This window comes from Rhagoletis zephyria, unplaced genomic scaffold (genome assembly GCF_001687245.7).
Source record: "Rhagoletis zephyria isolate East Lansing unplaced genomic scaffold, Rhagoletis_zephyria_1.1 Rzeph_scaffold_15505, whole genome shotgun sequence".
In the NCBI taxonomy this organism is placed as follows: domain Eukaryota; kingdom Metazoa; phylum Arthropoda; class Insecta; order Diptera; family Tephritidae; genus Rhagoletis; species Rhagoletis zephyria.
Window position 1 is genome coordinate 1,757 of NW_016172572.1, and position 11,168 is coordinate 12,924.

Below are 11,168 nucleotides of genomic sequence, written 5' to 3' on the forward strand. Positions count from 1 at the left end.
AACCGCTCCAAACAGCTTTGGAAAACTTGATGTAGGTTCGGTGTTACAAAGCCAAGTCAGCAGGTTTATATCGAGATGACTATGGGAAGATGGTCTGGCGAGCAACTGCAGCTGCCTGGTGGTGCCTCATGTCGTGACAGGGGGTATGTAAACATTAAATATTTCGAGCTCGACATCGCCTGGCCGGATAGCAATACCCGTGACATTCGAGGAGGGTATCCCAGCGCTCGATGTCTGCTTCGATGAGACGATACTGTACGGTGTGATGCGTGATGAACGCTAAGCCACCACCATTATCTCGCTCGCGGTCTCGATGGTGCGCATTGTATCCAGCGCCTTGTGGGGTGTCAGCGAGTTGTGTTGCATGCCTTTCAGACATTTGCTGTGTGCTGCTGGGGAGGGTGCTGCCATATGGTGGTAGCGGGTGGCGTCGCAGTAGGGATTTGAGAACGATAAATCATTTTTAAAAAGTAAATGCCAGAGAATGTTCCTTTAGGTAATTATAAAGATTCCGATGTCCGGTTCTGTTTCATGTGTTTTATTTAAAATTAAAAAGGTATAGATGGGCCACCCCTTAAAAAGCTTTATGGTGAATGTTTTGAAAAATTAAAAATAAAAATTCATTGCTTCATTATTAGTTGCAAAATATATTTAATGATAGAATTTAACGATATTGTTATCGATATGTTTAGAAACTCGTTTCAGGTTAAGGTTATGACAATCGTATGATACATAAATTTAATATACATTTTTTGTATTTAGATCTTTCTTATACATATGTACATATTTCTTTATTTTCTCGGAATCTCCCTTAGCATTCCAATCATACTCAACACTAACCACCGATGACATGTTACTGGAAGTTGACCAAACCTCTAAAGTGAATTGTTACTATTTACTATCCTATGGCCTATCGCTCACAATTGTTGCCATTTCGTTGGTCATTAATCCCAATACTTATACACAAAATGATTTTTGTGTGCTAATGGAGGCAAATACGCTTTTCTATTCGAGCTTTGTGGCGCCTGTTTTGCTATTTTTACTGGTAAGTTGGCACTGCCCTTGGCGTTAAGAATGACCTACAATAATTTGGTAATGTCATTTAAGGGCGCCATCGGCTACACGTTCCTGTCGTGGGTGATTATGTGCCGCAAGAGTCATACAACACTGAAAAATAAGGAACACACGCGGCTTGCCAATGTGCGGTACGTATAAGAAGTGTTTTGCTTTTTAGAAAAAAGTAAATTGTATATTGTAGAATTTTTCGCAAGCTCGAGACCCGATATTTTGAATTATTATTTAATAAGACTACTTATCGTTAAGCCTGGTCGACGGAAATTTCTACAATAAATTAATTAAAGGCCAAGATCCAAAACATATAAATAAAAAGCGTGGAAATAGAATAAATACCATATTGATAAATTTATAGATGTTTATTTCAATTGGGTTGTTAACACTTCGCTGGTTATCAGGTTATGTGNCTCGAGACCCGATATTTTGAATTATTATTTAATAAGACTACTTATCGTTAAGCCTGGTCGACGGAAATTTCTACAATAAATTAATTAAAGGCCAAGATCAAAAACATAAATAAAAAGCGTGGAAATAGAATAAATACCATATTGATAAATTTATANAAGCCTGGTCGACGGAAATTTCTACAATAAATTAATTAAAGGCCAAGATCCAAAACATATAAATAAAAAGCGTGGAAATAGAATAAATACCATATTGATAAATTTATCGATGTTTATTTCAATTGGGTTGTTAACACTTCGCTGGTTATCAGGTTATGTGGTTATATTTTCTATTCACTTTACAACAATAACACACTACAGAATAATAAATTTTAACCAGATAACCTGATAACCAGGCAAGTGTGAACAACCCAAATATATTTATTGTCATTGTTACCAAGAAATCGTTATCAAATTAATTATGGTTTTTTGTGTAGTTATTGATAATTTTTTACCGAGGTATTGATATATTTATTAATATCGTTATTGATATGTTTCTAATCGATATTGTTATAGATGTTTTTATAGAAACATTAATATCGATTCACATGGTTTTGTTCGTTTCCGTACAATTAATTACATTTTTACATTGCATTTCTTACTATTACTTTTTGCGAGTTCATTCAAATTTGCTTTTACACAGTTTCGACATTCGTTGCTCATTTATATTTCTGCTGTTACTGAGCGCCGTTTGGATTTCCGCCTACTATTATTTGCGTCTCTCCAAAACGGAAGATGAATTGGCCGTTGTATGCGGCTATCTTTTCATTAGTTTTAATACTCTAATGGGATTGTATATTTTCGTGTTTCATTGCATACAAAATGAAAAAGTAAGTAACGATTTGTCCTACCGTCTGCAGTTCATTTCCATTTATTTTCGTCTTTTTTTTTAACGTACTTCTAATATTCAATTCCTTCTACATTTGCCTGCAGATCCGTCGCGAATATCGTAAATATGTACGCCAAAACTCTTGGCTGCCTAAGTGTTTGCGCTGCTCGAAAGCCTCCATCTCCTCGGGCATAGTGGGCAATAATGGCATTGGCAGTGCTGGTGGTGTCGGCACGGGCAATGGCAGTGGTGGTACTGGTGGCACTCTTTCCGGCACGCATCGCGGCACTTCAAGCACAGCACAATTGAAGAAGTCGAAATTGCCAATAAGCAGTGATGGCTTAGTGTCGGATGAGACCGGCAATATTATATCGGCCGCTGAGGATGCTATTATTGCTTCTTCAGATTGTGAGCTGAATGACTCGCGTACTTTGACTTCAGTCGGCGGGGATGGCGATGCGGATGCAGTGAAATGCGTTGGCCCGAATATGTCGTCGTTGCAGCATGGCAAGGGCGGTCACTCTATAATTGACGCTATGCAAGGCCATATTGTGCTGGAGCGCGGTGGTGGAGGTGGAAATACACTGCATTCAGTGGGCGGCAGTGGCGGTCTGCGCACACCTAGTGCCGGTCACACTTCACCTACCTCGTCGGCTGGCTCAACGCACCTCATTTTTGGCGGGCAGAAGCAGCAGATGATTAGCGCGGGTATCACATCAGCTGGCGGCGGGCCACAGGAGGCGTACTACCATCAACCTGACTACTACGGCTGGAAGCAGCCGATGGGAAAGGCGAGCGGTGGTAATAATGCTTTGAGTTTGGCGCATCCACGCGACTACCCGGGTAATGCCGTTTCCCCGCAGCAGGCCCATGAGTTCTTTTATTGGACGCAAAAACATCAGCCGCATGGCAAGAAGAAGCGCGGTAGTGGAATTGGTGGCGATTCGCTGAGCGGCTCGTTGCATAGCCGCACCACAGCGGCCTCACAAGTGAGTTTCAAAATAAATGGAGTCTATAAATTGTAAACCCACAGATAAAAACAAAAAAATTAATTAATTTCTTTATGAACGCATAATTTTTTTGCAGCAGATTCTCTTCTATCCCTCGTACAAGAAGACTACGTTGAAGCAGCAACAACAGCAGCATCAGCAACAGTATCCTCATTACGACGAAGCGGTTGGTGCAGCTGCCTACTACCAACAGCAACAACAACATCAGCAGCAACAACAACAACATCGTCGCCATGCATCTGCAGCCATGATGTTGGCGGCACATCATCAACAGCAGCAACAGCTATCCTCAGACGAGGAACAATTAGAGCCGGCAGCAGCAGCGCATGCGCATTTGCTGCACTTAGGTCGACGCGCCGGTTCACAATTGCCACCACCGCCTGCGCCCGCACCACACGCTTTCCACTATCCCCATCACCACTCGCCAGAGTTTATGGGCGCAGCGCACACGCCGACACAGCGTTACTATAGAAATAAGCATTCCAACTGTGATCTGAGCCATGAGGAGTATGACCCGAGCGGACGCGCGGGTAGCGAACAGTACTACAATCAAAACTCCATTGGCGGTGGCGATGGCCCAGTATATGAGGAAATCCTCAGTAATCGCAATTCCGATGTCCAACACTACGATATGGATTTGAATATGTATGGTCATCACGATGATGACGACGACGATGACGATGAAGTGAATTGTTGCGATAGTGAGAGTGGTAGTGCCATGCGCCGTCAACAGAGGCAGCAACAGCTACGTCAGCGTCATCACTATGAGGCGGCGCGAAATGGTGTTTTGGGTGGCGCCGGTAGCAGTGGCAATGGAGGTGGCAGTCGATATGGCCATGCAGAGAGTGGTGCGTCCAGCGACGAGGACGACGACGACGACAATGAAGACGATGGAGAGGACGAAAGCGCGCAACGGCGTGGGTTGCCGCAGGGCGACGAACGCATGCGGCGACTGATTGCGATGCAGGATGAAGAGTTTCAGCGGCGGTTTCAGTGAGTATTGAAGAACAATTTTTCTACATAAGATATTTGCTAGCGTAGAATGAGATCTCTTAAATTGTGGGGGTTCAATGTTTTGTAGTGTTAGTAAGTTTACGCGTTATATTTGAGCGTGTAGAGGCCACAACAAATATTTAAGTCACGCTAAATTTTGATTGCTGCAGTGCTTGATTCTAATAATTTCTCCTATATTTTGCTATTTTACAGAAGGCAGCGCAAAAAAGCCGAGAACACAGTGAGCGAAAAGGCAGCAGCGGTAGCAGCTTACTTTGATCACCACAATGCAGCATCGTCAGCCGCGTCAGGCGGTAATGGTGGTGGCATAGGCGCGACGGTTTTTGGCATTAGCGGCGGTGGCAGTGGCGGCGCGGGATCAATACGCGCCTTAAAAAAGATCTCACCGAGTAATCGAATAGGCGTACACGAACTATTCACGACGACTCATGGAGGCGGTGGTGGTGGTGGACCACCTTTACCGCCGGCCAATCAGCAACAACAACAGTATCCCCTGCCAAAGAGGCAACAATTGTCGCCAACAACACTAAAGGCGACAACAGCAACAACACCGTCATCGTCGCACACTCAGCCGATTATTGGCCGGAATATTTCTGCAATGCTTGATGAGAATAATACAGTGCGCTGTTATCTGGAACCGTTGCCCAAGTGAGGAGCGAAACAGCAGCGGACCTCGGAGGTCGGGTAGTGTAATTAAAAAAAATTAATTAGCGTAGCTGCAGAGCGGTCAGGCGTCGAGGCAAGCCGGCGCTGATTTAAAGCAAAGCCGATTTAAAGACAGACATACGCGTAAGACACTAGTGTTTGGCTTTTTAGCTGTTAGTTTAAATCTCGCTTTGAAGGCATTACTAATTTTTTTTTGTATGGATGTGAGTGTATGAATGTTATACGTGTAAAGCGCAAAAGGTAATAGAGATATTTATTAACGTATAACAAATTTAGTATGTAAAGAATGAATACAACATACCGATATGCACGTATGCATGTAAATGTTTAATGATAAACTATAGAACTCCTGCTGTTGCACACCATACATGATGCCCAGCTAAGCTGAGCCAAAAAGAAGATAGCGGCAAAGCGTAATTTCCTCGCCGCCAGACATTTTGTTGTAACTCTTAAAGCTTTAAGCAACTATTTAGTAGCGTGTTTATTTTTATTTTGTTTCAAGTCTTGTTTGCTGTGCCGCCGGAAATGTATACATAACTACATAAAAGCTAGTGGAGATTACAGTTTTTTTATAATGGATTTTATTTTTTGTTGGGTTTTAGATCGGAATCATACATTACTGAAAATTTTTTACTTCATTTTGCAGTAGTTTTTACTTATGGATAATTTTTCTAAAAGAAAGTATTTACTCTGGTTTTGGACGCTTTGAAAAAAACTATTTATTATAATTTTTTTTTTTTTTTAATTTTCGTTGAAACTCACTTTACGCTTTAGTTTGGAAGTATACTTTGTAAATGCATTTTTTACATTTTTTGGTATTATTATAATTAATATCCAAATTCTAAAGAAATTTTTTCTATTCATAAAGCATTGTCGTTGACAAAAAATTAATAAAAAAAAAATTTAGCCGGTAATTTAGTATAAAGCAAATTTTAAATTACGCTACGAACTAATTTATAAACATCGATGCAAATGTTTAAATTCAGTTCAATTAAAATGAATGGTCTAACATTTTTTGTTTGTTCTGATATACACACATTTACATAGTTCTAAACATTCAAGGTTTTTTTCTACAATTTGTATTTATAATTATTATGCTGATGCAATTTTGATTTATAGGGAAAAAACCAAAGCTTCAACTTCTTTTATTTTTTCTATTACTCTAAAGTTTCTGTACAAATACATTTGCCTCCGTTTTATGTCGCCCTATTTTTTTACCTAACGGATACTATTTACATTTTTCGATTCGATAATTTTGATGCACTTGTTGTTGAAGCATAAAACATTCATTAAAAAGGTTCGAAGGAATAATATTGAAATTTGACAAAAAAATAATAATTATGCGTAGTGGTAAACTCTGCTGGTACAAAAATATTATATTTCGATGCATTTCAGTTTCGATTCGTTTGTACCACAAAAAGCTATATTTACTTCACAAAAATTCAAACTTTTACCCACACCGAATTGGTATCAAGCAGGTACTTGGCATAAAAGTTTTATTTTTCTTTACTTTAGGACAACTTACAACTTTGGCAACTTTCTGGCATATTTTTGGCTGCTATTTTCTACATATTTTACTTTTTGAATTTTTTAAATTGTTTTTATTTAAATTTTGATAAAGTTACGTCTGAAACGAAGTTCTTAGTTTTTTTCCAAAATTTTTTACTGCCTCCAACGTTTTCTGCAGCCGAGTTCTAGTCTCAATAATTCGTATGAGGTTATATTATGCTGAACCTTCGGGTTTAACTTTCTAAGCACTATTTATCGAACTGGTTTAAAATATCGTTTCCAATTTTGATTATTTTCAGTTTATACTGTACAATTTCAAAGCTCTTGCCCTAACTAAATAAAGCTGGCATGTGGTCGAACAAACTTTAATACATTTTTTTTTACTCGAATATTTGGAGTTACTGCTGTAAATCTTGTAAAACACGTTCAATGCTTGTTTTTCAATCAAAACTAGCCGAAATTGAAACTGGTCCAAATGTTATTAACATTTTCATCGTTTGAATACTTGTTTTTTCCATTCAAACTGGTTGAAATGGAAACTGGTTCTAACCTTGTATATCACTTTCGTTATTTGAATACTTGTTTTCTATCGAAATCGTTCAAAATTTAAGCTGGTCTCCCTTCTAATCCCATAAGCCTTTAGTTTGACGGACATCAAAAAAGGAGAAGGTTATCGATTCGTCGGAATATTTTTCAACCGACTTAAAAAAAAAGGGAGAAGGTTATCGATTCGTCGAATTTTTTTTTTTTTACCACGTTAACCGATTTCGATGACTTTCTATCCGAAAGGTGTTGACTCAAGGGTGGTCCCATACTAATTTAGTTTAGATCCGATCATTTGGTCATGAAGAAAGTAACGGTACTATTAAATTTTTATAAGAGGATTGAAGTCGGGTTTGTAAAAATTACTTGTTTAACTGAAATTGATTTTTTTAGGTTTCCCGAATTTGTGTTCTTGTATTTTTTATCAACCAAACTTTCCAAAGCATTTCTAATTAAGTGTAAAACATTTTGTTTCTTTTCCATTTCGATTTCCTATTTCCTTTTGTAAAAAAGAATACATGCATCTTTAATTATAAGTTAACTGCGTAAAGTGCATAAGAAATCGCTTCAATCGTACATAACTGTAAATAAACGTAACTGTAATAGGTGTACTCTTTTGAAATACCAGTAATCGCTTAAACTCCCTAAACTAAACGTTTCTAAAAAAAAGGCAGCCAGCCCTCCAACACTAGAGAAATATCCACTATAGACCTTCTTTTCGTGCTCGTCTTCAAACTAACACGTAAAACTAAAACACTATCGAATACCTCCACTCGTATCCTGTCGAACTAAAAACTAAAAATTAAACAAAAAAAAGTTGTACATTAGTGTAGCTACACAGACCTATGATAGTGAAGGAAAATAAATGTTCAAATATTGCATGTGTATATGTACATAGTTGTATTGCCAAATTGCGGGCGGAGTGTGGTTCATTGAACTTAAGCGCTGGCTGTGAAAGTCTGCCATATATACACGTAAAAAAATTTATTCTCAGCAGTCGTCACTTTTTCACAGCCTCACTGAAGTTGATTTAACCGCTCTCGCAAGGCAATTTGGAAGACGTATCAACATTCCTTACAAAAGCGCACCATTTACGAAAATCTTTCAAGTTAGAAAAAAAAATTTTTTTTTTAGTGTTTTAAAAGAATAAAGCCAAAAACTGCAAAGAAAACGGCAGGATTTTGAAACGTTTAATAGTGTTTAATAGTAGTTGAAGAAAGAAGTCGATAAACTTGAAGCAGTCAGCTGTAAATGTAAACCACTCGTGTACTTTCTCTGTATGTTGTTGTACTATTTAAAAACGGCGCACACCCAAAAAATGAAGTAAATAAAAATAAAAATAAATGGAAAATTAGCTTAACAATTTAAGTAATAAAAGAAAACTGTATTTAGTAAAAAAAGTAGCATGAGCGAAATTGCATAGTTACCTATGTATGTATGTGTGAATTTTGGCGGAGAGCGCACGGTAGTATATTCAAAATTATAAAATAGCATATAAAAATGTATAAAAATTTGCGCTTGCCCAGACACACAGAGGATTGTGTAATTTGTATACATTTAGCAAAAAAAAAGAGGATTAAAAAAATAAAGAATGATTATATAAATATTGTACTAAGATGTAGTAATAATATAGGCATTTATTACCTTATAAGTCTAAATCAAAATGCAATGCAAATTTATTTTCCAATTGTGCAGTAAATCAGCAAAAAAAAAACGGCGATACGATAGTCTTGTAATTAAAAAAATATTGCTTAATTAATTTTTGTATATGTTTTGTAAGCTTTATAAGGCAATTCATTGCTGTGTATATTAATATTTTTTATTATAAATTGTTTTGTGCATTTATTTGTTATATTTTTGTTTTTCGTTTTACTAACACGCTGCCATAGCCCTATGTAACTTGTATATTTGAAATAAAAAATAATGTAAACGAAAAAGATTAATACTACATACATAAGGTAAAAAGAAATATATATACAAACACTAAATCGAAATGAGTATTGTGTTGTTGCCGCAGACGTGAGCTAGGAGCAAATACTGAAGAAATATTGAATGAAGAGATGCTGTAAACACTTTAAATGTATATGTAAATTAGCTGTAAGTTTCGGCGTATATTATAAATATTAAATGAATAAATAAATCTATATAAACGTATATTTAAAATAGAAAAGAAAGCAAAAAAAAACAAAACAAAACGAGAAATGTATCAATCAACATGTTTGTGTCGCTAAAAGTGAGTGTTTCGAAAATTGATGATGCGCTAACATTTGCCCGCAATTGCAATGCGTTGACGCGTATGGAGTTAAAAGTTGAAATCTGGTCGGTCCCTTTTTGTATATTATTGAAAATCTATAAAAAACGTTTATCGAAGAAATTCACAGAACACAATACAGAAAAATGAGCAAAATACGGATTATAAGAGAAAAGTATATAGCAAAAAATGTTAATACATTTTTTCTAAGAGTAAGTAAAAATATGTATATTTAAATATACTAAAATCATTTTAATGTAATCTTTGAAAGGTGTTTTATTTGTGAAACGGGTGGGAAATTAGCGGGAAAAGTAAAATATAGCTGTGCAGACACGAAATTTGGTGCAAATTCAAATGGACGGCCCGAAATTCTTTGAAAATCAATTCACTCTGCGAAAAACCGACGATTTCAAAAGTCGCACGCACCCTACTACCGCGGCGCAAGCACAAATTTCGATTTCCCCGATATCAATAGGCGCGCAGAAGTGCACAGTATATGGCTGTCATGTGGAAATATTGCGCAATATTATTTACGTTATTTTGCCAAATAAGGACACCCTGTGTTTCATTACCACTACAACGCCGTATAGCAACAGACAAAAGAAAAATAAACATTTGTGTAACTGGTCTATGCAAAACACCGCAACATTTTTTAAACACTTACAAAACAAATTTGCAAGCATTTTAAGTTAAAACTTTTTTAAAAAGAACCAGCACTGTATGTACTTCATTAATACACATACTTGCCATCTTTTGGATTTTTGAAAAATCACTTCTCAAGCCTCTACAAAATGACTGAATTCCAGTGGCCATGGGAGTACACATTTCCACCATTTTTCACGTAAGTCAGCTAAAAATAATCCCGAAAATTTTTAATCACAGCTACTGCCTCTTCCACATCACCCAGTTTACAGCCCCACGAGGAGACACGCAATCAACAAATAAAAGTTTGGTCTGATCTCTTTCTGCGCTACCTCAAGCATTTGAACAAATTCCAAGTGAATATCAACGAAAATGGGTTTCCACTTTTCTACAATGAAGCATTGAAGCGACGCTTGTCAGCCGAAACTATATTGCACATATTGGAACAGCTGCAACGTACCGGACATGCAGCTCCGCTAGATAAACGACGCGTGGAATGGCAAGTGTATTGGTATACATTGGAGGAATATGCGAATATGGTGTATGACTGGATACAGCAGACTGGACAAATGAATACGATTTGTACATTGTATGAAATTGCATCTGGTGATAATTCCGAGGGCATGGAATTCCATGGCATAGACGAGGCGGTGCTGTTGAATGCGATGCGCGTGCTAGAGAATAAAGGCAAATGTGAGGTGGTGCAATTGGATGATAGTTATGGCATAAAGTTTTTCTAGGGGTCTGTGCTTTCTTTGCTAGTTCCATATGTGTAAATAAACTTATATTAATTAATGTCTGTCAAGGCTTAGGAAAGAAAATTACAAATCTGCTTTAATCGAACGATTGGTTTTTTAACGAAATAATAGACATAGGTACGTATTATTGCAAATAATCATGATTTTTCGCAAAATGTAAATTTTCTTTAACTTTAACAATGCAGAAGTGTTTCTTTTCCATTTTGTTCTTATATCAGCTGTTCGATGGCGCATAATTAGGTCTGTTCGTCGACCAAAAAATTTTTACGAATTATGATTTTGCCCAAATCGCTTTCGTGCAGACCAAAAAATTATCAATCAGAGCAGTTGCAAATTCTTGCTGGAATAAATAAGTCCGTTAAATTAAAAATTAATAAACACGAACGATTTTTTTTATGAAAAAAGGAAGTAAATATTTGTTGATATAAT

General features: G+C 37.0%; 2 protein-coding genes across 2 annotated transcripts; both read left to right on the forward strand.

Moving 5' to 3' along the window:
• Window positions 1–791: 791 nt before the first annotated feature.
• LOC108379057 (latrophilin Cirl-like) lies at window positions 792–8,747 on the forward strand. The gene is made up of 6 exons (XM_017635375.1): window positions 792–1,045; window positions 1,108–1,205; window positions 2,161–2,347; window positions 2,451–3,335; window positions 3,436–4,349; window positions 4,563–8,747. The coding sequence occupies exons 1-6, from the start codon at window positions 851–853 to the stop codon at window positions 5,020–5,022; spliced, it is 2,739 nt and encodes a 912-aa protein (XP_017490864.1). The 5' UTR covers window positions 792–850; the 3' UTR covers window positions 5,023–8,747.
• Window positions 8,748–9,918: 1,171 nt separating this feature from the next.
• On the forward strand, window positions 9,919–11,057 carry LOC108379058 (vacuolar protein-sorting-associated protein 25-like). Its single transcript, XM_017635376.1, has 2 exons — window positions 9,919–10,180; window positions 10,247–11,057. Exons 1-2 carry the CDS (start codon window positions 10,131–10,133, stop codon window positions 10,719–10,721), a joined length of 525 nt encoding a protein of 174 aa, XP_017490865.1. The 5' UTR covers window positions 9,919–10,130; the 3' UTR covers window positions 10,722–11,057.
• The last annotated feature ends 111 nt before the right edge of the window (window positions 11,058–11,168 follow it).